Below are 27651 nucleotides of genomic sequence, written 5' to 3'. Positions count from 1 at the left end.
TTGTTTTGCACGCTGATACATGTGTTTGTATCTGATTTGTGGTCCCATTTGAAAAATAATGCACTAAAATGTCAACTAAAATGCAAAAGAAGATTCTCAAAGTCATATGAAATAAAAAAAATTCAAGATACCTGCCATATTTACTCAATGCGTGATGAAATTCTTCTTGAACCGGCGGTAACCCATGCATTTCCATGCATCCACCAGCACTCAGCTGAGGTAACTAGAGCGCCCCCTAGGCGGTGAAGTTCGGCATCGAGGCCGGCGCAGGCAGCTCCGTAGACCGCCACCAGCTGGGCAGGTCAGGAGTACAATAGGTCGTGGGCAGGACCGGCGCCCTGCGTGGCAACGCTGGCGTGAAGCGACGACATGAACGCCGGTGAGCACGCGCACCGCGTCACGTCGAAATGTATTCGCGCCTTGACTGTGGCATGTAGTCATGTTCTCACATGACACGCTTCTCATGATTATGATGTTTGCACCAGTCGCATACCTTCGTCATGCATTGACGTCACGTAATACCTAATGTGGCATATGTGAAGCTAGTGAAATGGCCCCGAGCTCATCATGCATGTAGTCAAGTTGTTACATAGAACGCATGTCGTGATTATCATGTTTAGATGTGTCATTTACCTGTGTCGTCCGTTCTCGTCGCGTAATACTGAGTTTGGTACGTGTGAAGCTAGCTGAACGGCCGCGAGCGCATCATGAGCGTAGCATATGTAGCCACGCTGTTACATGACATGCATCTCATGTTTATCATTTTTTCACCAGTATCATAACTTCGTCAACCATTCACGTACCGTTTGATTGATATGTGGGGTTTAACGTCCCAAAACCACTATATGATTATGAGAGACGCCATTCACGTACCGTAATACCAAATTTAGTATAATTGAAGCTAGCGAAACGGCCGCGAGCGCATTATTAACGTAGCATGTAGTCATGTTGCTACTTGACACGCATCTCATGTTTATCATGTTTGCGCCAATAGAGAACGAAGACGATGTGCGCGCCAACAGTCTCGTGAAAAGGGACACTCAAGAAGACGACGTGCTTTTGTTTACGAAGGGCATAGTCGAAGGGCATAGTCCGTGGGGTGGATACGAGTCTGGCACCTCAAGAAATTGTAGCTGGGAGAGTTTCAGTCTATCGATGCACCCGAAGGACTGATAAAACAAAATCGCCTACTGAATCGGTTATAGTAACTTTTGCAGGAAAAGTCAGACCAATAGAAATTAAGGCATGGCCACTAATCTACAAAGTAGAGCCACTTTCCCCGAAACCTTTGCAGTGCTCGAAATGTATAGGCGATTTGGCCACAGCATGAAAGGATGCAGATCACAGGCTAGATGTCGTCTGTGCGGAGAGAGTCATGACAGCCGCGATTGCAAATCTGATGACCTGAAGTGCTACTTGTGTAATGGAGCGCACCCTGCAGATTCTGCTGAATGTGGCGCAAAAGAAAGGGAAATGGGTGTTCTAGAAATCATAGAACGCAGGCGTTGCTCTAGGAGGGAGGTGGTAGCAAAAATGCATGAAAGATCGAAAGGATACGCAGGCTAACATCCCGGCACACAGCTGCAATGGATGCATCGCTCGCAAAGTCGATAACTGATGCCATTGAAAAGTCTACTGAAAAGGCAATGCAGCGTCTGACAGCTACTATTTTTGAAGCCTTGGTTAATATGATAACACAACAGCTGACACAAATCATTAGTACAGTTTCTGAGCAAAATCGGGATTCGCAGGCTCTGTTAATTTCCAGAAGTACACAAGAGGAAAATCTGACAGTTAATCACAGATCTATCTCTCCGAAACATGTAGGACCTCCTAAAAATATAGTTTAGGCTGAGTCAGAACCTGTGACAGATGATTCAGGGGACTTTACAGATATGAACACAGAATCTCAAAAGACTTTGAAACGTAACAGATCTCCCCCTTCTAAAAAGTCTCCTCAGAACCCAAAATCCAAGAAATACCTGTCAAAGAAGGACTTCTTTGAGAACCTTTCGAAAAATAATTTCTTGAAAAAAAAAGATATTCTTGATCAGGCAGCTTCTACTGCTGGTATAGCAACAAAATAGGTTCATTGAAATTCTGCAGTCGAATTGCCGGTTGATTTGTTCGGCAACTACAGATTTACAATATATTTCTTCGCAAATTTCTCCCGACATAATTGCCATTGAGAAACCTGGCTTGCTAATGGCAAAAAAGTTTACATATAAAATTATCGATTAATCCCGCTGGATCGGCCGAGTAGAGGTGGTGGTCTGGCTTTCTTAATATCAACGAAATTCAGTCACAGTGCCAAGATATCATATCAGCGTATGGATACGAATTACGAAATTCTGGTGTTAGACATAACACTACCCGACTACTCGCCTTTGTCTTTTGCAAATGTATACTTTCCTGCAGGAGTTCAGGACACGAGATGCCTCGATATTATGTTAGCTTCATGCAGAAAAGAAATATTACTGTGTGGTGATTTTAATTCATACCATGTGTCTTGGGGCTTCAGATCTGCTGTATGTGGAAGACGTTTGTGGGAATGGACGCTTGATAATAACTTTTCCTGCATCAACTCACACGTTGCTGCATTTATAAGAGGTAACTCTAAATCGACTATTGATTTAACATTTTCCAGCTCCACCTTAAGAATATCCTCGTGGAATATCTTAGATTGTGCTATAAACAGCGAACACTTTCCCATTAGTTTCGAAATTAAGTTCCCGAGATTTAGTTTGGCCGGGAAAGTTGGCTCATTCGTAAATTATGCTAAATTTCAAAAAGACTTAAAATCTACGTTAACTTTTCGCGAGGAAATGCAGGAAGACCTTAGGGCTATGAGTCTATGTGTTGTATTGAAACGATCGTTAAAAAATTCAACGTTTACTATAAACTTGAACACAGCGGGATCTTTTAGCCCGTGGGGAATGTAGAATGTGTCAGGGGGTATAGAAAGCGAAAAGCGGCTTGGAAAAAGCTGTTAATTAACCAGTGCCCCCAAAATTGGAGTGTTTATAAATTCATGGCCGCTGATTTTAAGCGTATACGCTTAAAATCGCTTTCATGAATAAATTTAACAATCTGTCTAAAAATAAGAAAGCGCTTTTCAGGTTTTTGCGTGCGAGAAAAATGATTGATTTGATTGATTGATTTGTGGGGTTTAACGTCCCAAAACCACCATATGATTGTGAGAGACGCCGTTGTGGAGGGCTCCGGAAATTTCGACCACCTGGGGTTCTTTAACGTGCCCCCAAATCTGAGTACACAGGCCTACACCATTTCCGCCTCCATCGGAAATGGTGCGAGAAAAATGAATCCACAGGCAGAAAGCATTCATTCTGCCATTATGTCGCCTCGCGAACTCTCTGATTTCTTGGAAAATGTTGCTAAAGGCTTGCAAACCAGGTTTACGACAAATATGCCAAAGCCTATGGTGAAATTAAGCGTGGATTATGATTTCCAGGAGGTATCTTTAGCTGAACTGGCGGGTGTGATAAAGAGCTTACCGCCCGCTGCTCCTGGACCTGACAGGGTGACCTCTACAATGATAAAAGTGCTATACGAAATATCCCTACATGAAATACGTAATATAATTAATTGTTCACTGAAAAATTGTTGGATTCCGGCAGATTAGAAGCTTTCCGAAATAATTCCTGTATTTAAGAAACAGGGAATGGAGTTTACTCTGGATAACACAAGGCCTATTTCATTGACGTCTAACCTGGTCAAACTTGTAGAGAGAGTCTTGAATGCCCGTATAATGAACTATATCAATGAACATACAATATTAAACTCCAGACAAATGGCTTTAGATCGGGATACTCCATTTGGTGTGCACACGTGGACTTGAAAAGTCGCATACAGCTGGCTCGGCATCAGCGCGAATACTGTGCACTAGTCCCTTTAGACTTATCTAAAGCGTAAGATAAAGTGGAGTATCCTATCTTAATCCAGCAGACGCAAGACTATCGCTTTCCAAAATATATACCATCATGGATTACAGAGTTTGTAAAAGACGTAGAATTTTATTGCTTCTTGGGTGGATGCTCTTCTAAAATATATAAGCAGACACAAGGTGTACCTCAAGGCTCAGTATTATCCCCTGTTGTATTCAACATATTCCTAAGTTCCATTTCAACTCATCGGGATATCCAAGTTTACGTGTATGCAGATGATATTGCTTTCTTTGCAGCAAACAGTGATCTGCACTCATTGTATCAAGCATTACAGAGTTACATGAACATGCTAGAAGCATGGCTTGACAATGTTCATATGTCATTGAACGTCAAAAAAAAAAGGGCGCTTCTAACGTTCCGTTTTAAGGATCATGTCAACATTTCCCTGGTGTATTGTAACGAGCTCACTCTTCAGGTCAATTTCCTGAAATACCTAGGCATCGTATATGATAGCACGCTAAATTGGAAAAGCGTTATATACGAGGTTGGCTGTAAAGCGTCATGCGCCTTGGGGTGGTTACGAAAATGGGGAAACAGAAAAACAGGATTGTGAAGGAGTTAATAGATAATGATTTACAAGATGCACGTGCTGCCTACTATGAAATTTGGGTGCATATTATTTTCTAGCAGCGCGGCATACAAGACGAGACAGTTAATATTATTAGAAAGAGAAGCTTTGCGCTTGTGTTTTGGACTCCCCAAATTTGTGGTAAGTAATGTTTTGTATGTGGAAGCGCGTTTTCTACTTTTGTTAACTTGATTTAGAATACTTACAGTTCAAACTTCCTTTAAAATATATAATACGCCTCTGAGACAAGCATCGTAGGTTTTTATTCAAGAACCAATCGCATTCTTCGGAACACAATGATCTAGACTACACTCCCCTCAGATTAGGTTTGTCCAAGTGCTGCTAGAACCTCTGAATGTAAATATTTATCAGATTGCCTTAACGTAGATGCCTCATTAAAAACTTGAAGTTATATTCGATGATATTTTCCCCTCTAATGCGAAATAACTGCCCCTTCGATATTTAAATAATCAATTACAAAACTACTTGACTCATCTGTCCGTAAACATTATTATTGCGACGGATGCATCCGTATTAAATGAAAAGGCTGAAGTAGGCATATTCTGTACTTCTCTGGACTGGTATTTTTCAGTTAGATCACCAGATTACACGCTTATATTCATCGCTGAAATATTTGCTATAATTCTAGCACTTCGTAAACTTCCTGCAAGTGAATCAGAAGCAGTCACTACTGATTCTCTCTCAGTATGCACTGCACTATCTACAGCAAAAAATTGACATTATTGAGTATGATTAGCAGTTTATCACCAGCAAACCTGAAAAAATTCCACTTGTTATGGGTATCTGGCCACTGCGGGATTTATCCAAATGAGATTGCAGACTCGTTAGCCAAATAATCTTTACACGAACCACTCTTACCCATTTTACCTGATTTATCCTATGTAACAGCACTCATATATAGAAAAATTATCATTGGATAAAGTCAGAGACTTCGTACATCTAAGATTTTGCTGGAACGAACAGCGGTGTGTATCTCGGCAGTTAGAAATTACAATCAATAGATCAAGATGCAGAATTCCGAACCTGAATTACTACCTACATAAAGCTGGACTCACAGCATCTCAGTTTTGTCTCTTTTGCAAGGAATCAGAATCAATAAATCATTTCTTTTTATCCTGTCAACGATATTCTTATCAAAGGAAAAGATACCTGGTCGAACCAATTGAGAAGATAGGTTTAAAAATGAACGTGGCAGTAATTTTATCCTTCGGAGGGATTACATTAGGTTATAACCACAGGGAGGTTTGCTCCGCCGTGTGTGTGTACATAATGGCAACAGAAAGATTACCTTGTTAGTCTATCGTTATCATTATTTCCGGCTACAAGACTACCTGAATGCCTGACTCATAACTAACTCACTTGATGATCCTGCCGCCCGGTTCTTGGCCGATCCCCCGTTCTAGGCGAGTGCCAGCAAAGCTAAAGGCTCATCATTATCATCATCCATGCATAAAAAACACAGGCCGTCGGTTCTCGGACTCAATGTCTCGGTAATCTGCTTACGTTGAACCGCGACATTGATGGAGGTGCTGGACTGCAAGCTTGCTGATGCTCTACACCCCATCTGGGAGCCGTTCATCAAGTCCCGACACGCAGCCACCTGTTACGACACCAGTGCACCGCTTCAGTCGGCGGTTGCTAGGCCTCTCTCCTGAGCTGACCACCTTGGACGAACATTCTACTAGGCACTGCGTATCTCTGCGAATGGCCTCCGCCAGCCAGCCACAGGTGGTCCCAGGGATACAAGGCAGTCCCGTTTCCAATTCAGCCCAGGTAACACTTCTTCAGCCACTTGTACCTCATCGCTTCAGTGGTGCCCCACATGAAGATGTTGAACATTGGCTTGATTATTTATTTAGAAGGACGAAGCCAGAACGCGCCCAAAGTCTTTGCAAGAGGACTATCATCGTTCAGTCTGCGAAACAATGTCCTTTACAAAATGAACTTCTCGTCAGACGGGTCCACCTACCTGCTTGTCGTCCCTACCACTCTTCGTTCTGAGATATTGCAAGCGTGCCACGACGAGGTCACATCTGGACATTTAGGCTACACGCACACACTGGGCAGAGATCGAGAGAGGTATTAGTGGCCTAGACTCACCGCCACCGTAAAACATCATGTTCGGACCTGCCTCGATTGCCAGCGGCGCAAGTTCCCTCCGAGAAAACAGCCGGTTTGCTACACCCTGTCCAGATCCCGACAACGCCATTTTACCAGATCAGAATGGACCTTTCAGGCCCACTTCCCACCTCTAGTGCTGGCAACCGCTAGGATATATTGGCGACAGACTACCTTACTCGCTACGCCGAGACAAAAGCCATCCAGAGAGGCACAACTAAGGAGGTGGCCCGATTCTTCATAGAGAACATTGTGCTGAGACACGGTGCGCCATCGATCGTTATAACAGATCGCGGAACCGCATTCACGGCCGCGCCTTTAGATCATGTGTTGGTGCTCAGCGGTACTATTTATTGCAAGTCGACAGCTTCCATCCACAAACCAACGAGTTGACCGAGCGGCTCAACAAAACTCTGGAAGACATGCTTCCAATGTATGTAGACATCGACACAAAAACTGGGACGATATTCTCCCTTACATAACGTTTGCATACAATACTGCTAAACAAGAAACCACACAGATGACCCCATTCAGCGTTGTTCACGGACGAGAAGTAAGGAAGATGTTGGACGCGATGCTGCCCCACGATTGCGATGACAATGAAACGAGTGCTGATGCGTTTACTCAACGCGCAGAGGAAGCCAGGCAGCTCGCACGTCTGCGAATATACCAACAGCAAGAGTACGACGCAGGCCGCTATAACCAACGTAATACACCTGTAACGTACGAAACCGGGAGGTATGGGTGTGGACGCCTGTACGAAGACGGGGACTATCCGAAAAGTTGCTCAGAAGGTACTTCGGACCTTATCGAGTGCTGCGACGACTAAGTGATGTTACCTACGAACTCGTCCCGGATAGCCCAAACTGTACAAGGCGTCGCCAGCACTGACCTGAACTTGTGCACGTAGTGCGCATTAAGCCATACGTCAGCGAGTGACTCGGCGAAGCACCGTCACTTGTACAAAGTGACCTTATGCGTGAATGACTGGCTCAGTTATAGCATCGGGGCGATGCTCTTTTAAGGGGAGGCAAATGCGGCACTTGAAATAAACAGAGAACGACAACGATGTGCGCGCCAACAGTCTCGTGAAAAGGGACACTGAAGAAGGACGACGTTGGCGGGGCGGGGCGGACCGTCGCTGGCACGTGCCTGGAACGCTCGAACACGGGCTTGCCTTTGGTCTGCTTCACTTCCGCCACAGTAAATACCAGTGGATCAGTTTCTACGCTACGGCATTCCCGCAGTTCCTGTGGCCCTCGTCCCTAGCAATGAGGGCTTCATTCGTATGAAGAATCCGAAAGTGATCCAGGCGGAGCTTATAGAGCTGCGACGTCTCACTTTCACAGCATCACAGAGGTCCGCCAGTTCGGCAGAGGTGGTATTCTATCTTTTTCAACTGATCAGCGCTGTGTCCAAGACCTATTGAAGTGCTCGAGTTTCGCGACCAATCCGGTGAGCGCCTTTATTCCCCCGCATCTGGCATGTGTGAAAGGTATTGTTCGCGGTGTCGATGTTAACTTGACCCCGTCTGAGGTATTAGAGATGTTTGCCGTGACTGGTGCTATTTCCGTTTATAGGTGTGCACGACTATAGTAGAGAAGCAGAAGACGCCGACTGAGTCGGTAATTGTAACCTTTGCTGGAGCGAATCTCTCAAGCGAAATCAAGGCATGGCCACTAATATACAGAGTGGAACCGCTATCACCGCGACCACTCCAGTGTACGAAGTGCTGGCGATACGGTCACTCTATTAAAGGATGCAGGTCAAAACTCAGATGCCGAGTGTGTGGTGACAACCAGGAAACAAATTACTGCAAAGCTAAGGAAGAGAAATGTTGTCTCTGCAACGAACAACACTGTGCGGATAATCCTGATTGCTCAGCAGGGGCTTCAGAAATGCAAATTCTTGAAATTATAGGGCGTAGGCACTGTTCCCGACGAGAAGCCCTAGCGGAAATACAGACTAGAACTCAGGGGTATGCGAGTGTTGCAGCACGACATCTCTCGGAAATAAATGGGTCGATTTCCCTGAATATAGCGGAGGCCATAGGAAAGGCTCTAGAAAAAACAATGGAACGACTGACTTCTAACCTTTGCGATTCTCTATCTCAAATTTTGGCTAACCAGATGACTCGCATATTTGGTACAACGGGAGAGTCAGGCCTAGTATCCCAACATGTTGAGAGTTCATGACCAATTGACCATTTGCGGGAAAACTACTGCGCATGAGCAGTAACGGCACAGGCAGCGCCCTCTACAGGCATTTTGGTTTTGGTTGGAAAACATCAGCCTGGCCAGCCGCCAGTCATACATTCGTTAGCCGTGGTTGAGTGGCCTTGCTTTCGTAGTTAGGGCAAATATGCCAACACACTGCGTAAACTATTTTACCGAGATAGAAGCGTGAAGAGCTGGGCTTGTTAGTTCATGTTAAGGTGCGAAAAAAAAACCTACGAAAACTACCGGTGACTGTGTATGCGGTTGTGCCTTGATCGTCCTCCTTTTGAGTTTTCGCTGGTTTTTGTCACAGCAAAACCGAGAAATTAGCGCTAACTTTGACAGGTTCTCTTCCGTGAGGCTACGTGCTGAAATGAGATGCTTGTATAATGGTATGTGAAATGTGATCCGTAGTAACGGCAAACACTGCAGTTTTTACGCAAACACCACACCTCACAGACGGTGCACAAGCCGTCCTTACTGAACCTATAGTTAATCGACAGACATTTCAAGGTTCAACTTCAATCCCGGCTGCGGCGGCTGCATTTCCGATGGAGGCGGAAATGGTGTAGGCCCGTGTGCTCAGATTTGGATGCACGTTAAAGAACCCCAGGTGGTCGAAATTTCCGGAGCCCTCCACTACGGCGTCTCTCATAATCATATTGTCACAGGCATGGAACGAGGTTTAGCCATGCCAAGGCGAGTATGTGCCATGGTGTGAAAGAAGAAGAGGACGGTTGGTGTGCTCGTGCTCTAACGTTCGGTTCGGCTCGACGTCCAGTGCTGCTCCTGTGAACAGACGTTGTGGTCGTTCTCTGATCACGTGACAATATGGTGGTTTTGGGATGTTAAACCCCACATATCAATAATGAATCAAGGTTGAACTTCAAGTGTATAATGTTCTTCTTGAAGGAGCAGGCTTGATGAGCCTGGCAAACCGTCGAGGTAGCGGAGTGCAGGTATCACCTCACTTGGTTATTGCTCAGGCTGAAACGCGAAAAATTCTTGTTTTACACCGTGCGTACAAACGTCAACAGAATAATTTTTCTCCTTAACATCTTCTTTCAATAATGGGCCTGCGTTTTTGGTCCTAAAGCAGCAAAACAAGCACATTTAAACCACTAAACACTGCATTGAGCATGTCAGTTGACTAAGATGTTTTCCAACCAAAAGCACGAGTAAAGCTTTCCTGTTTGCACGACAGGGGACGCTCACTTTTCCCCAAATGGTCAATAGCTGACGGTGAATCTGAAACTGCGCCATCGTATTGCCGCGAGGAGTCGCCGTTGCACCAGACGCTACGGCGACTGTATCTCGGATGGTGAGCGCGCCTTGCGTTCCAGTGGGACATTCTGTTCCCCGACGGCCGTCGAACGCACTGTTCGCCACCCGCTAAGCCGGTGCGTCTGTTTTTCCTTTAGTGGGCGCAAGTCCGCCAAATAAACGGATCTCCTTCTATTTCTACTAACCTCCCGGTCTTCTGTCTTCGGGCTACCATCACTCTTACGTGACATCTGGTGGAAGTGCGGGGTAGGTGATTGCGGGGTGCTCATGGTGGCTGTGGAAGCGTCCTTTCGTGGTCGCGTGGGGTCCGGTAGCGGCCCCAGCTCAGGTGGCAGGTTTCGGAGGCGGCGACTGCTTCGAGTATCTGTGTCTTCAGCGTCCTCGTTCTCGGCAGTGGCTGTTTTAAAGTCGTTTTTGTGCATACCCCGCACCTCCACCAGATGACACGTAAGAGTGAGGGTAGCCAGAAGACAGGAGACCGGGACAGGGCCCAGTGCTGCTAACAACTTTCAGCCAAGAACACCGTCACCTGACCAAAGGCACGACCATTGCCTTTCTCGATGAAATCGCGGAAGTCAGTGACACCCTCGCCCTTTCGAATCCAGCGACCATCACACCCCAGACCCACAACTAGCAGCTGTCGTTCGACATTAACCCTTCCTTGCCTTAATGCAAGCAGCAACTGCTCCAGAACCTCCTTCGACGTTATGACGACTGTTTCGCCACTTCTTCACAGGTCCGACACACTTCTCTGGCAAAGCATCGAATCATAACACAAAAAGACATCCGCCCTCTCCATCAAAGCCCTTATCGTGTGTCGGCACGTGAACGTCAGGCCATCCGAGAGCAAGTTGAGGAAATGTTACACTACGATGTAATTCAGCCATCGAAAAGGCCATGGGCGGCACCAGTCGTCCTTGTCAAAAAGAAAGACGAAAGTCTTCGGTTTTGCGTCGATTACCGACGGTTGAATAGTGTAACCAAGAAATACGTGTACCCTTTACATCGACGATACCCTAGATCGTCTTAGTGATGCAAGGTACTTCTCGTCCATTGATCTGAAGACAGGGTATTGGCAAATTCAGGTTGATGAAAGAGACGGAGAAAAGACCGCCTTCATCACGCCGGATGGATTGTATGAGTTCAAAGTGATGCCATTTGGACTTTGTTCCGCTCCAGCAACCTTCCAGCGTCAAATGGACACAGTACTGGCAGGTCTCAAGTGGAAAATATGTCTCGTATACCTGGACGATGTGGTCGTCTTCGCCTCCAACTTTAGCGACCACCTGAAAAGGCTCCGGACAGTACTGGACGCAATTAAGTCATCAGGGCTGACACTGAAGCAAGAAAAATGCCATTTTGCCTATGAAGAACTACAGTTCCTTGGCCATGTTATAAGCAAAGATGGCGTAAGACCAGATCCCGAGAAGACAGCCGCTATCGCACAGTTTCCTCAGCCGCAAGATAAGAGAGCAGTGCGCCGATTCTTAGGACTGTGCGCCTATTACCGGCGCTTCGTCAAGAACTTCTCACACATTGCTGACCCTTTGACGCAGCTCACCAAGTCGGACGCCCCTTTCGAATGGAAAGCTGAGCAACGTGAGGCATTCAAAGAACTTTAACAACGTTTACAGCCGCCGCCTGTGCTGGGTCACTTCGATGAAAATGCCGAAACTGAGATACATACAGACGCCAGCAGCATCGGCTTAGGTGCCGTTCTCGTTCAGAAGCACAAGGGCTGCGAGCGCGTCATCGCGTATGCAAGCCGCTCACTGTCGAAAGTGGAAGTGAACTACTCCACGTCTGAGAAGGAGTGTCTTGCGATAGTATGGGCCACCTCGAAATTCCGCCCATACTTGTATGGCAGACCCTTCAAGGTCGTAACGGACCATCATGCGTTGTGCTGGTTGGCCAGTTTGAAAGACCCTTCTGGCCACCTCGCTCGATGGAGCCTACGGCTTCAGGAGTTTGACGTGAAGGTAGTCTACACATCTGGTCGTAAGCACTCCGACACAGACTGCCTCTCAAGAGCCCCTGTCGGCGCACCACCAAGCCATGAAGACGACGATGCCTTTCTTGGGCCTATCAGCAGCATCACCTTTGCATTACAGCAGCGCTCAGACCCGATACTACAACAGTTGATCAACTACATCGAAGGAAAGGCCTCCATACCGCCTGCACTGTTCAAGCGTGGGATATCCTCCTTCTGTGTGCAAAACGGGGTGGTAGTTAAAAAGAACTTCGCACCGAATAAGGCAGCTTACCTTCTTGTCGTCCCAAGCAGCCTCAGAGGAGATGTTTTACAAGCGTTACATGACGAACCCACTGCAGGCCACCTCGGTTTTACACGCACACTCCACAGAATTCAAGAACGATACTACTGGCCACGCCTTTTCTCAGATGTTGCGCGGTACGTCAAGAGTTGCCGTGAATGTCAGCGCCGGAAGAGACCTTCAACAAAACCAGCTGGATTTCTCAAGCCAATTGAACCCCCGTCGAGACCATTCCAACTGATTGGTATGGACCTGCTTGGACCTTTCCCCACGTCAACATCCGGTAACAAGTGGATCATAGTGGCCACTGATTACCTTACCCGATACGCTGAAGCTAAGGCCCTTCCGAACGGCACAGCCGTAGAAGTTGCCAAATTTTTTGTCGAATCGATTCTCCTCCGTCATGGCGCACCTGAGGTACTAATAACAGACAGGGGAACGGCGTTTACGGCTGATCTTACTCAGGCAATCTTACATTACAGTCATACAGATCACAGAAGAACAACTGCGTACCATCCGCAGACAAATGGTCTCACGGAACGCTTGAACAAGACCATTTCCGATTTGCTCGCTATGTACGTGGACACAGAACACAAGACCTGGGACTTAATTCTGCCTTACGTGGTCTTCGCCTACAACACCGCGGTGCAGGAGACCACTAAAATGACACCTCGTACATGGGAGGGATGCCGTTACTACCCTGGACGCCATGCTGCCTAATGTCACCGATGAAAACAACCTAGACGTGGTCGCCTACCTTCAGCGGGCAGAAGAAGCCCGGCAGCTTGCTCGTCTGCGCATAAAAGACCAACAGCGAAACGACGCAAGACGCTACAACCTGCAGAGACGCGATTTAACATACAGGCCAGGTGACAAAGTCTGGGTTTGGACGCCCGTTCGCCGCCGAGGATTAAGCGATAAACTCATGAGCCGTTATTTCGGCCCATACAAAGTCATCCGTCAAGTGGGTGAAGTGGACTATGAAGTGGTCCCTGATGGGGCTAGCTCATCCCAACGATGCCAGCCCCGCCGCGGTGGTCTAGTGGCTAAGGTACTCGGCTCCTGACCCGCAGGGCGCGGGTTCGAATCCCGGCTGCGGCGGCTGCATTTCCGATGGAGGCGGTAATGTTGTAGGCCCGTGTGCTCAGATTTGGGTGCACGTTAAAGAACCCCAGGTGGTCTAAATTTCCGGAGCCCTCCACTACGGCGTCTCTCATAATCATATAGTGGTTTTGGGACGTTAAACCCCACATATCAATCAATCAACGATGCCACGCACGACAAGAAGTGGTACACGTCGCCCGTTTGAAGCCCTATCATACGCGCTAAAGGAGGCTCCCTGTTTGCATCTCTTGTTTTGTTGATGTGTGCGCGATTCGTGCTTATTTGCCATTTACTTTCGCACAGGCTGTCCTTTTGTTTTGGTTTTATTTTAAACAAAGCATCGGGTCGATGCTTACGTTGAGGAGGGGGGCAATGCCGCGAGGAGTCGCCGTAGCGCCCGACGCTACGGTGACTGTATCTCGGATGGTGAACGCGCCTTGCGTTCCAGTGGGACATTCTGTTCCCCGACGGCCGTCGAACGCGCTGTTCGCCACCCGCTAAGCCGGCGCGTCTGTTTTCCTTTAGTGGGTGCAAGTCCGCCAAATAAACGGATCTCCTTCTATTTCTACTAACCTCCCGGTCTCCTGTCTTCGGGCTACCCTCACTCTTACGTGACAGTATTATCCGCCCGCAGGAGCCTCTGCAATAGGCGTCCACAGCCAAAATGAGGAATTTGAAACCGCACCATCGTATTCTCCGTCTACAGCACCCTCTGCAGTAGATATACAGAGTGTAAGTGAGGACAAAGCTGCATATACAATAGATTCCGATGACATGGATTTGGACCCTAGGTCCCTGAAGAGATCTAGATCTCCTGTGTCAAGGAAAACTAACTCACCGAAACAAACAAAGAACAAAAGGTATCTGAAAGAAAAGGAGAGCCTTTCAAAGAGAGATTTCTTGAAAGAAAGCATTCTAGAGAAAGCTATAGCGGAAGCAGCTCTTTCGAAACCATAGGGTCGCTTAAGATTCTCCATTGGAATTGCCGATCAATCCATTCTGCATCTACGGATTTGGTATACTTGACTTCTAAATTCGCTCCTGATAATATATCATTACAAGAGACATGGCTATCTGTACATAATTTGTTCCATTTAAATAACTTCCGATCTTTTCGACTGGACCGTCCATCGAGAGGTGGGGGTCTAGCTCTCTTTATTAATAATAGAATTAGTATGAAAGTCAAATGCTCATACAAACACATGTCGCCAGAATGCGAAATTTTGGCAGCAGACATTACACTGCCCAACTGCACTCCTTTCACTTTAGTTAATATGTATTTTCCGTATGGAGTTCAAGACGCACGAAGTTTGGATCTATAGCTACAAAATCGTGGTGCAAAGACAAAGTTTTAGTTGGAGACTTTAATTCCCACCACACGAGTTGGGGTTTTAGAACTGATCTGAGTGGGAAACGCTTGTGGGAGTGGACAATGGCTAATGACCTGACGTGCCTCAACGTCAGAACCCCCAAATTTATTCGTAATCACTCCAGGTTGGCCTTAGATTTAAGTTTTGTCAGTTCAGCCATTACTACTTCTTCTTGGAAAGCGCTGGGCTGTGGCACCAACAGTGACCACTTACCGATAAGTTTTGAAATTTCTTGTCAGATAATTCTATATTGTTCAAATGTAAGAGTATTTGTAAATTACACTAAATTTAGGAATGACCTGAAGTCAGCATTGGCTTTTCACTCGGAAGAGAGCGATGATAAAAAAGCCCTGAAAATAAACGCAGTCATTAAAAGATCCTACAAAAGAGCCGAATTTACTGTTGAATCCACAAAAAGAGTATATAGCCGTTGGTGGAATGATGAATGTACAAGAGAGCACCGACGACGTCAGTCAGCTTGGAAGCAGCTCTTACATAATCAACCCCCCAAAACTGGGCCGATTATAAATTCATTGCTGCGGGCTTTAAAAGAACGGTAGCTCAAGCTAAACAAGAATATGACAGAAGACATTATGAATACCTGTCGAAGCCTAAACATATGAAAGCACTGTTCCGATATATGAGAGCTCGGAAAATCTTGCCATCACCAGTTAATGTAGCTTGTGATAATCTGTCGGCACAAGAAATGACCACTACCTTAGAGGCAATCGGCAAAGGTCTGGAAAGCAGATTCACTTCAGTAGTGCCAAACAACTGCCACAAGTCTACGACAAAGTCTGACTTTGAAGAAGTGACACAGACTGAAGTATCCAACGTGATTAAACATTTACCCTGTGCATCTCCTGGCCCAGATGAAATCACAGTACCCATGATTAAAATTCTGTTCAATTCAATTCTGTTCTGTTCGCCAATGTTATTACCTACTCCTTGAAAAACTCATGGGTGCCGCAGGATTGGAGGATAGCAAAGGTGATTCCTCTACTAAAAAATCCGGGTGTAGGATTAACAGTCGATAATATCAGACCAATCTCTCTAACATCTAACGTGGTCAAACTAGTAGAGAGGGTCCTACTTAGCCGAGTAAGTATCTGGATGGCAGACAATTTAGTAATAAAACCGAACCAAATCGGCTTTCGTAGTGATTTCTCTATTTGGTGTGCCCATGCTGATTTAGAGAGCCGAATACAGCTCGCGCGTAAAAGAAGGCAATACGCTGCTTTAGTAAAGCTTGACATAGCCAAGGCGTATGACAGTGTGGAGCACTTCATATTGTTAAATACGCTAGAGAGATTGAACTTCCCACAATATTTTATTGGGTGGGTGGCAGAATTCTTAAAATCAAGAGAATTCTACTGCGTCAAGGATGGATGTTCCTCATCTAGATTTAAACAAACGCGCGGAGTTCCCCAAGGAGCAGTCTTATCTTCAATATTATTTATTGCTTTAATGAGCACAACTCCAACAGATCAAGAAGCTACTGTCTACATTTATGCTGATGACATCGCGCTCTTTGTTGCTGACTGTGGTATTTACTCACTACAACTTAAATTACAAAAATATATTAACATGTTAGAAATTTGGTTGCAGTCGATTTCGTTATCGTTAAATGTCAACAAAAGCGCGCTCATGGCGTTTCCGCTTGCAGAACCAATTTCAATTTCAATTCTATATAAACAGGAACCCATCCAGCAAGTAGACTCTATAAAATATTTGGGAATCATTTATAATGACAAACTTAACTGGAGCCCACACATAGAGTATATAACTACCAAAGCACAGCGGGCTTCAGGCTCACTACACAAGCTAAGTAACCGGAAATATGGGTTACGGAGGCACACCTTGATAACGTTGTACAAGATTTATATGCGCCTCATCATTGAATTCGGCTGCATATTATTCTCGGGTGGCCCAGCTTATAAAACGACACCTCTAGTTGTCTTGGAGCGAGAAGCACTGCGAATGTGTCTGGGACTCCCTAGATTTGTGGCTATCAACGTACTGTGCCAGGAAGCGCGCCTGCCTACACTACTTTGTCGATTTCGAATTTTGACCATACAAGCATTTTTGAAATTTTATAGCTTACCGGCAAGAAGATCTCAATATGCTTTTATCGCAAACCCAGACGCCTTCTTTCTTGCTCATTGGCCATGGTTTCACACACCTCAGATAATGTTTGTACAAAAAAATCTACAAAGTATAAATGTGAACACTAGAAATGTAATTGACTAATGACTCAAATTGTCATGTTACTATTGAGTATGATGATATATTCCCCCAAAACTCCAAATTACAATCTCTCAAATTTTTAAATAACATATTATTAGATTACTTGGAGCATGCAGAAACTAAAAATATAATAGCCACAGATGATTCCGTAAATAATCAAAAGGCAGGTGTAGGCATTGCCTCTGATTCGCTTGACTGGTCCTTTTCAGTGAGACTGCCTGATTTTACTCCAGTTTTTGAAGCGGAGTTCTTGGCGATTGTTTTAGCTCTTCGAAAACTTCCATCAAATCAAAACAACGCAGTCATGATGACGGATTCTCTTTCAGTTTGTGCAGCTGTGACAGGTCCAGAGAACTCTCAAATTCTAAGCACATTCAAAACATTAGTACCCCCGCAGTTGAGACTCCTGAGATTACTATGGGTTCCGGGACACTGTGGATTAAGATTAAATGAATTGGCCGATTCCTTAGCACGAGCCGCACTTGATGGGCCAGTTTTGTCCATACTGCCAGATGTTGAATATATCACGGCAATAAGATATCAAAAATCAGCAATCTCCACTGATACGATAGAAAAAGTAACTACATGGACAGACTATAACCACCTCATGTTTCCATGGCAACCCCACTGGAGTCAGTCCAGAAAGCTCGAAGTCTTAATTACTAAATTTCGATGTCGTGCCCCCCCCCCCTAAACCTGTATCTACACAGAGCTGGTCAGACATCACCCCTCTGCGCATTCTGCGGAGAAATTGAATAACTAGATCATTATTTTTTGTGTTGTCGCCGCTACGATATACTAAGAAAAAGGTTACTAGTTATGCCATTTCTGAAAACAGGCGTTAGATTGACGGCGGAAACGGCGCTAAGCTTTGGTGCCTCAGTTTTGGGACATTGCCACAGGGATGCTTTCAATGCCGCTTGCGATTATATTCAGGCAACCAAGCGTATACCTTTGTGATCTTCAAACAAAAAAATTATTTATTACTCCCCAGGGCAGAGTGAAGTAAACGCAGCTGAGTGGTAATCATAACACCTCAAATCTCCAAATTGCTCAACTTGATTTTTTTTGCTCTTTTTATGTTGTTTTTAATTTTACATTAGTCTTATTATAATACCATTTCATTACACATAGTTAAAATGATCACAGAGTGAGTGAGTGAAACAACTTTATTGACGATCCGGCATAAATGGGGAAGGGGTAGGGGGATTAAAGCGAGACACTAGCGTGCTCGGACGTCCCGGAGCAGCAACCTACTCGCGTCCAACCCGTGGGGGCGCCGCTTTCGGCCGCTGGCGTTCCAGGATGCTAAGCACGTGCTGGACCACGTCTCTTTGATTGCCTGGCTCTCGGCTGATGATTTTGCTGCTTATGGCAGTTGGCATTACTTCTTGGTTACCCGGTGGTGGTGCACAGTCCCAAAGGAGGTGTCTCTGGGTGGCTCGCGCCTTCTTCCAGTGTTGGCATACATCAGTGGTGTAAAACACCGGGCAAACGTGCTTTGCCCAGACGGGGGTCCATATTGCTTGTACTTGCAGCTGCCGTAGTGTGGCTGCTTCACTGCGTTGTAGGTCTCGGTGAGGCGGTGGGTAGAGGCGTCTGCTCGTTCTGTACCACTGCAGAACGTCGGCGTAGGTTGTGATAAAATACTCTCCGTCTTCGGCATCGGGTCGTTGCGGCTCCGAGGAATGCGTTGACAGAGACCCGATCTGATCACAGAAAAACTGCACTACACTTTCTTGGCCAATCCCCCTGAGTGGGTATGAGACAACATCCCAGGGAAACAAAACAATCTCTTTTGCTTTTGGCTCCTGCATAACCCTTTGCGACACGGCGTGTACAATTGTGCATGTGACTTTTAACAGACGTTTTGTGAGTCACAATCATCGTCATTTCGATTTGAACCGCTAAGCCAACATTCGAATTTCCCACTGTAGAAAACAGTGCTGCTACCTCGTGAATGCCGCGCCAACTTCTTTACCAAAACGAGAGAGCAAGATGGATGCCTCGGCGTTCTACGGCGCGCCAAGTAGGTGCTCTTGGTTTTGTCTTTTTTCTCTAATTAAAACATGTTTTAAAGCAAAAATCGAGCTTGTACGTTAATATATAAGGGCTAAATATCATATTATTGTGATTATGTTTTCTATTGTGCCAATATTTATGAAGCGGTGGTCACGTTTACGATGGCGTGTCCGTTTGTACACAACGTGTCACCGTTGCACTCCGTTAGCGGCTGCCCTGTTAACCTTCTGTTACTGCTGCGGATGTCGATTATCTGCTTTTGTCGTTTGTTTTCTGTTTCTAGATATCCGCAATCATGCCCGAACAAGGCTAAGGGCTGTAAACTCGGCGGTTGATCAGCTTTTTGTGGCTATCATCACTGGAGACGTATCAGACGCTGAGCTTTCGGACGATGAAGTCGCCGATGCACAATTTGTTGAAACGGTAAGCGGAATGTGGAGAAAAGTCTTGCTAGTTGCTGCATCACTATGCGTTTACAATTGCAGGAAACTGCATCGGACGAGGAGCAGGGCCCTACATTGCATCCGGCAGAATCTGAGACTCGTCACAGTGACAGCGATGAGCCGCCACCGACAAAAGGAAAGCAATTCAAGTGGATCGCAAAGGCTTTCGATCCAGTGGATACGCCCTGCACCTACCAGCCGCTTGGCGGGTCCACGCCAGTGGAACCGCTAAAGTATTTCGCGAAGTATTTAACCGAAGACGATTTAAGGACTTAATGAAGTACACAAATATCTATGCCTTGCAGAACACAGAAACAGAACTTTCGTGCTCTGTTCAAGAGATGGTGTTCTTTGGGATTTTATTTACATGGGAGTTCTGAAATTCCCTCGTGCCCGCATGTATTGGCAAAGCGGTACCCGAATTTCTGCAATTGGAGATGCAATGGCACTAAACAAATTTTTAAAGCTGCGAAGCGCATTGCATATAACCGACCAGAATGATCCAAGGGACACTTCTAGCGATGACAAGTTCGGGAAGGTGAGGCCCCTCCTTGATGTCATGGCTATACTTGAGTACAACCGCCACATGGCTGGGGTTGACAAGCCTGATTTTATCATGTCGCTTTACCACATCCGAGCAAAGACAAAAAAAATTGCCGGTAAGGCTCATTTCACACCTCACCTCTTTTGCACTTGCAAACTCATGGCTTGAGTATCTAAGAGCTGCTTTTGCGGAATTCCTGGTCAGGAAAAACACAAAAGACATGCTTCAGTTTCAAACTGACATTGACATGAGCCTTCTTGTCTTGTGGTGTACACGTATCCCGAAGGAGTACGGCCACCAGCGTGGGTCCGGTCTTAGGGAGGCGCAGGGCACGCGTTAACCGTCGCCGTGGCGAGAACACGATACTGCTCAAAGTCGCAACACTTTATTGTGGCAACACCAAACGCAGTACAGCCCGTTGCAAAAAGGCGCGACGGGAAAGCAAATAGGCTTTTCCACGCCACGGGCACAAAGTACTACACATGGTGCCACAAGCACGTCTCCGCGGTAAAGGTGATCCATGGAGACACCCGGACCAAGGTCCGGTTGCTCGAGCGAGGGCCAAGGCGCTCGCGTTGGCTCCGGAGGGAGACGGGTCGGCGTAGCTAGGCCACGCACTAGGACACCGTACTGCCCTTCGGCCGTGAGTACGCAGCGGGGCAACAAAAGGTGAGCGTTCGCCTCGGGCGCGAGGCACCGTCGGTGAAGACCGACGAGCCCCGAGCGACGTGACTCGACGGATGGAAAAGAATGCGCGGCTCACCGTTTGCTGTCCCGGAGAGCATCTGACCGCTCCCCAGTGATGCCAACCTGAGGCAACGCTTTATCCTTAGAATGACCCCTCAAAAATCCCTAGATAGCAGACAAAATACCCAGATTGCATTTTTTTCTTTTCGCACGTTGGTATTCACCTTTATTAGTCTAAACGCAGCTTGCTCTTCGCTTCGTTTGCTCTGAATCTCATTAGAGTTAAGATATAGCTTACTAGCAGCAACTGCAGCTCTTTTTTTTAATATTTTCTGTGGAGCGATGTGAATTCGCTTCTTTGAGCAGACGACTCTGGTTTCACAGCAACGCTTCTTCTCTGTATGCGCAAATTACTGAGGCAGCCGGCCGAGGCTTGCAGGACGACGAAAATGCTGGACATCGTGACACGTAACCCTTTGAAGTCTTAATCACCATACATTTCTTTCTTCATCCGCTTCAAATGCGATGGAGTGATCTGGAAGGTGTAGCAGGAGCTGTCCGTCAAGGTTCTTTTTGCGTGCAGCAAGCCGCACAACGCGTCTCTTGACAACCTGTTTCTTTGCTTTGTTTTCAGCAGATTTACTTGCGAAAACACACGTTCGACCACAGCGCTGGAGTGTGGTAGGCACAAAATGTTTTTCATAAACGCTGACAACAGGGGAAACTCTTGTGATCCATCGCCTCTTCGCATCTGGGATACGGCGTGCCAAAACTGGCTCGCAGTCAAGCCAGCGTGCTCACTCAAGTCCATGTTGCGGAGGAGACGCCACTCCCTGTCCAGTTCATTCACTTCATTTTCCCTCACGATCAGGGGAAATGAGACCACAAGGGGTGCGATTGATGGAATCGTCTTTCCCATGACAACTTTCGGGTCCAGGACTCGAAGGTTCTTCAACTGGTGACTTTACAGGGGGAACCGCAAGTATATCTGACGAGCGGCTTCGATGAAAAACTCTAAGCACCGCAGCCTAATGTTGTGAATCTGGTCATCGTTTATGCCGTGTGTGCCACCGGATAGCGCTGTGGTTGGCTTTGCTCCGAGATATATTTCCTCTAGTGGCAGGAACTTGGCGGGGTCTTTGTACTGCACATCGGACAACGGCGTGGCCTCCAAGTAGTCCCGCTTGATGTAGCATTCGAGTATGCATTTTAGCGTGCCCGAAACCTTTTCGTGCAGCAAGTGGATTCTGGTTTCCTCGGACTGCATTTCTTTGTTTAGGTTTGTAAAAAAAGGCAGCATGTACTCAAGAAACTCGAGGTAAAGCTTAGTCGACGGGTTGCTAAGCTTCTCGAGAATGGCTTCTGCGGCAAGCACGCGGTCCTCAGTGGCTGCTTTTTTGAAAAATGAAATCAAGGCCGGCATCTGCTCAAGTAGGCGGGTAACAACAACTTGGAGGGACAGCCACCTGGTTTGGCTCGGGTGCAGTAGCTTATGTGGCTTCACCTCTGCGAGCCTTTGGACCTCCTGGTATGCAGACGTCTGCTTGGGAGACAAAAAGTAGTTGTACACATCGCGGGCCAGATCCTCCACTCCTCTCGGTAGTGTTTTGCACGCGTAGGAGGCTCAGAGATGGAAGGAATGGCAAATGAATTTCAGAATGAAAATTCCTGGAATTTGTGCTTGCAGCATCGATGCGACGGAATGATGAGCACCCATCATCACGTTTGCTCCGTCCACCGCGTAACCGATCAAGTTTCTTTCGTATGGAATTTCTGTGCTAGTAAAGACTGCCTTCAGACTGCTGAAGAGAGACTGGGCGGTTCCGTCGCTGACTGGTACCAAGTCAAGAAACGCATCCACTACGTCGCCTTTGGCATTCATCACTCGGGCGACAAGGGACAGATGCTTCACTGTTCCCTTGTCAGTAGATTCGTCGACAAGCAGAGAGAACTTCTGTCTGCGCAAGAGTTCACAGATGTCTTGGCGACTCTGCTCTCCAAGAACATTTTTTACAATAGCAGTGCACTTCGTCCGGCCACAGCTCACATTCTTTGCAATTTGGGAATCATCGCATGCTGCTTTGACAACGTCAACTAAATGCCCCATGACATTAAATGGCAGGTTATGCTCTGTGATGAACGCTGCAAGCCTTATTTCCACCTCTTTGACAGATTTGTCTAGCTGAGTTTGCCCACTTACTGCAGGCATAGATGTCAGCGTGCGGGTCGATTGCAAGCTTGCAGCACTGTTCCTGTGCTTGGAGCTAGCGAGGTGGCGGTTGATTTCCGATTTTCCACCTTTGCAATCAGCGTTGCATGACTTGCAGTAGAAGTACAGGGGCCCTTTTTTACTCGCTGCTAGCCATCCCTTGTACTTTGGTTCAGCTTCCCATCTCGTCAAATATTTTTGATCGTATGCTTTCGCTTTCTTTCTACTTGGCTCACCTTGCTCAAAGTCTCTTCGTCCAGAAGTTGCCATTTCACATGGAGCGCGCCTTCACTTTGCACAGTGAAGGTGCGCGGCGGAGGTGAATTTCGCGCGTTTTTCCGTGCACTGTAAGTCACAATTGCACTTTCACTCGCGAAGCCAAGTAGTCACTCGTGAAGACAAGTTCGGGAAAGTTCCTTCGAGTGTACAGCACACCTCAGAGTTTCCACAGTTGCACTTCACTTGCGAAGAAAAGTTGTCACTCGCGACGAGAAGTTCAGACAAGTTCCTTCGACAGCACACATCAGAGGTTGTTACTGCGAGAAACTCACGTCATAGAAAAAGAAATTACTTTCTCAATGCTCGCGTTACAGAACCAAAGTCGCCCTCTCTCGGTTTGCACAACACCAATGCTCTTCTAAACGAAAAAAATAGAAATAGCAAAGGAAAGTTAGAAATGAAAAATAGAAATTAGCAAAAAATTACATTCTTTGCAGTTATTATTAAAAACGCGTGGTTACTCAGCAACACCAGTCATTTAAACACTCTAAAAAATCCCTTTAGCGTTTCATTTCAACACTCTAAAAAATCCCTAGATTTCACAAAAAAGACGCCAAATCTTTAAAAGAGACAAAAAACCCCTAGATCTAGGGATAAATTCCTAGGGTTGGCATCACTGCCGCTCCCGACGCAGAGTGCGAAAACCTCTCGGGAGTCCCCGCGCGTGGCGCCACAGTCAACATCCGCTTCCGGGTGAGGGAGTTAAACGTCAATCCGCTCTCCCACCACGGCAGACAGCAAAGGAGGGCAGACATGTCGGGACATGAGAACGGCAGAAAAGGCGGCAAAGCCCGCGCAAAGGCAGCGGGCTAGCCTCAATTCCCACATCCCCCTCTCCTAAATTTGCCCTTTACCGGTCTGCAAAAAGCAGCCGGGTGTCACCCACGCAATTAAAATGACACTGCTATGAGCGACAGCTAACCTCAGTCCAGCCCTGCTACTGCTGCTAAAAAATGACTATAAAGGAGAAACAAAAACATAAACAACAAAATTAACACATGACACTAATAAGATAACTGCGGAAAAGAGCACAGAAAAGTGGCACTAGTGTTCGCGGTGCTGAAGGGGGATAGCGTCCACTGCGCGGAGGGGCGGAAGGGCGTGACAGTGTCCGCTGGGTGCGATGCCCGAGTGCGAGGTCAGAGGTGCGGGAGGTGGCTCACTGATGGCTTGTTGCTGCTCTTGATAAGCCGCGAGTCCGACGAAAGCCGCTTCGGTTGTTCGGAGGCCCCACATTTCTGGCTCGATGACGGAGCTGGACGTTGCGGGAAGCCGGGCCTCTCCAGTGGTCAGGAAGGCCGAACCAAAATTGGCTGCGAGGCGCCCTGGCGTTGGCCGGCAGCATATAGCTGCTTTCAGCTGGCCTCGCGCAGGAGCCATGGTGGGAAAGGCAGCAGGGCTTCTTCGACGACGGCAGAGAGCAGAGCATAGCCAGAAGGTCTGACGTCAGTGGGTCAATGCCCCCCCAGCACCTCCAGTGTCCGCGTCGATGGGAAGAAAGCCAAGACGCACTCTTCGCGGGCTCGCACCGAAGCGTCACGCACCCACACACGCACACCGCCGACAGCTGCGCGAGCGTAGGCGCAAAGCGTCCTTCGTCTCTCTCTTCCGGCCAGCACTGACACTTAAGGTCACACACAGCTCCCTTCGCGGTAGACGAAATGAACACGGGAAAAAAGTAACAGAGCAAAATTACACTCAACATCTGGCAAAAAACATAAAATACAAATAACACTTAATATTGATTGATTGATATGTGGGGTTTAACGTCCCAAAACCACTCTATGATTATGAGAGACGCCGTAGTGGAGGGCTCCGGAAATTTAGACCACCTGGGGTTCTTTAACGTGCACCCAAATCTGAGCACACGGGCCTACAACATTTCCGCCTCCATCGGAAATGCAGCCGCCGCAGCCGGGATTCGAACCCGCGCCCTGCGGGTAAGCAGCCGAGTACCTTAGCCACTAGACCACCGCGGCGGGGCAACACTTAATATTAGACAAAAGAAACAAAAATTCACAAGAACACTTAAAAAAAAAACACTGGCAGCAGACAGGGCGTGGTCAACTTCTTTACGAGAAAAGGCCGTAAAGAAGCTGACCTGTACTGAGACTAGACAGTAAACTGAGGGCCTTCGGTTGCGGAGAAGTCCGCCGTCCGGCGCGAAATTACAAAGGTGACCGCTTCCTCAGATTATACCGGTGCGGTGTCCGAATGCGGTCCGCCGCCCCGGGTGTGCCCGTTGCTTGCGCGAAGTGCCGCAGGGCACTGGCGCGAGCTCGTCAGACCGTGACAAAGGGCTTCAGATCTGCAATGTGGGCACGGCTGAGTTTTCCCAAAGGGGATCTTTCAGCTAGTACGCGCCACGGACGCTCAATGACAATCGGTTCATAAGACCGGGCGACTTTCCAACACTTGGCTCAACCGTTTGTCAGACGTGGCAGGCACGGAATAGCGATAAAAGCCACGCTTCGTGCCGGGCCAGGTCACAACATTGCTCAGTTTGCAAAAACTTTCGAGCCACTCAGGTGACCGGCCATGGGTTCGTCGTGAGAGGATCGCAACAGGGCGGCTCTTAGACTTTTGGGCATAATCACCTTAAACGGGTCGATGGACTCGTCGTCAGTGGCTATATAGTTCAGCAGGAGCCCGTCATGGTCTAGCAAAATGAATCCGCCAGGGACTCAGCGACACACGCTGTTTCAGCCCCCTAATCGCGCCCGCCGCAGAACAAGCAGCGTAACGGCGCTCCGCGCCTCTCAAGACGGTTTAACGGCGCCCGCTACAAAGCAAGCAGCGTATACGGCGCTCCGTCCCTCCGAGACTCGAAACGGATCACTCTGCTGAGCCTTCAGTAGCTCTTCGCTGCCGAAAGCAATTCCCATTCTCCCAAATGGGGGAGTGTGGTATCGCGCCCACTCAGGACCGCAGCAACCGCCGCGTGCACGACGTCACGGGTTCGCTCTCGGCACGGTGGCCTTCGGAAAGTTGCCCCGCTCGGCCGCTACGCAGTGCGCCGCTTACCTGGATAGCAGCCAAGGTCGTCCTCATGGGGACTCCCCCTTTTCGCCGCTATTTCGCCCCCGACGCTTGCATGTGCTAAGGCACCGCGAGCGGCCGTCGCACCGAATTCCAGGTTCTCGGCAGACAACAGGGGGCACGAGATAGCGCGTCAGCTACCACGTAGGAGTGTATTCACCACAAAAAGGGGGTGACGACACAGGCGAGCGCCGAAGGGCGCCCGTCGATAGAGGCGGTGTACACGTATCCCGAAGGAGTATGGCCACCAGCGTGGGTCCGGTCTTAGCGAGCCGCATGGCACGCGTTAACCGTCGCCGTGGCGAGAACACGATACTGCTCAAAGTCGCAACACTTTATTGTGGCAACACGAAACGCAGTACAGCCCGTTGCAAAAAGGCGCGACGAGAAAGCAAATAGGCTTATCCACGCCACGGGCACAAAGTACTACACAGGGTGCCTCGAGCACGTCTCCGCGGTAAAGGTGATCCACGGAGACACCGGGACCAAGGCCCGGTTGCTCGAGCAAGGGCAAAGGCGCTCGCGTTGGCTTCGGAGGGAGACCGGTCGGCGTAGCTAGGCCACGCACTAGGACACCGTACTGCCCTCAGCCGTGCGTACGCAGCGGGGCAACAAAAGATGAGCGTTCGCTTCGGGCGCGAGGCGCCGTCAGCGAAGTCCCACGAGCCCCCGAGCGACGGGAGTCGACGGGCGGAAAAGATTGCGTGGCTCACCGTTTGCTGTCCCGGAGAGTAATCTCACCGCTCCCGACGCAGCACGCGAAAACCTCTCGTGAGTCCCCGCGCGCAGCGCCACAGTCAACATCCGCTTCCGGGTGAGGGAGTTAAACGTCACTCCGCTCTCCCACCACGATAGACAGCAAAGGAGGGCAGACATGTCGGGGCATGAGAACGGCAGAAAAGGCGGCAAAGCCCGCGCAAAGGCAGCGGGCTAGCCTCAATTCCCACAGTCTCCAATAAAACTTTGGAGCGGCAGCGCGGGCGACCAAGTGCGGAAAATCTGTAGGACGTCCCAAAAGCATGCCACAATAGTGGACCACTTCCAACCAACTCTGTTCGGCTAGATGGTAGAGAGCACTGGCCACAACACGTAGCGGTAAGATTCCCACAGCGTTGCCGGAAACCTGGATGCAATCCCAAGTCACGAGTTCGATGCAGGAAATGCGAAGTTTTCTTGTGCCTTTCTGCCACTAACGACTGATATATGAATACCACATCAAGTAAGGAAGAAGGTTGATAAAGATGTTTCTCTTACCACCTTGG

The 27651-nt window shown here is 47.8% G+C and overlaps 1 protein-coding gene across 3 annotated transcripts; it reads left to right on the top strand.

Annotated features, from left to right (window-relative positions):
* The first annotated feature begins 249 nt into the window (after positions 1-249).
* On the top strand, positions 250-27651 carry LOC142799297 (uncharacterized). 3 transcript variants are annotated; one of them, XM_075887425.1, is made up of 4 exons: positions 250-379; positions 19104-19195; positions 19472-19611; positions 19674-27651. In XM_075887425.1, the coding sequence occupies exons 2-4, from the start codon at positions 19165-19167 to the stop codon at positions 19905-19907; spliced, it is 405 nt and encodes a 134-aa protein (XP_075743540.1). In that variant the 5' UTR covers positions 250-379; positions 19104-19164; the 3' UTR covers positions 19908-27651. The 3 variants fall into 3 exon arrangements, with proteins under 3 accessions (XP_075743540.1, XP_075743542.1, XP_075743541.1); XM_075887427.1 differs by lacking the exon at positions 19104-19195 and having other exon boundaries at positions 297-379; XM_075887426.1 differs by lacking the exon at positions 250-379 and having other exon boundaries at positions 18360-19195.

Source organism: Rhipicephalus microplus, chromosome 1 (assembly GCF_043290135.1).
Source record: "Rhipicephalus microplus isolate Deutch F79 chromosome 1, USDA_Rmic, whole genome shotgun sequence".
Lineage (NCBI taxonomy): Eukaryota > Metazoa > Arthropoda > Arachnida > Ixodida > Ixodidae > Rhipicephalus > Rhipicephalus microplus.
Note: the sequence above shows the minus strand (reverse complement) of the source record. Positions and strands in the feature narration are given on the sequence as shown.

What these genes read in the sequence shown, in the direction of transcription:
- LOC142799297 (XM_075887425.1), top strand. Translation starts at nt 19,165, where the DNA reads ATGGATGCCTCGGCGTTCTACGGCGCGCCAA. An exon ending in GGCGTTCTACGGCGCGCCAA is followed by an intron (nt 19,196 to 19,471) that starts GTAGGTGCTCTT and finishes TTCTGTTTCTAG; the next exon opens with ATATCCGCAATCATGCCCGA. An exon ending in ATGCACAATTTGTTGAAACG is followed by an intron (nt 19,612 to 19,673) that starts GTAAGCGGAATG and finishes TTACAATTGCAG; the next exon opens with GAAACTGCATCGGACGAGGA.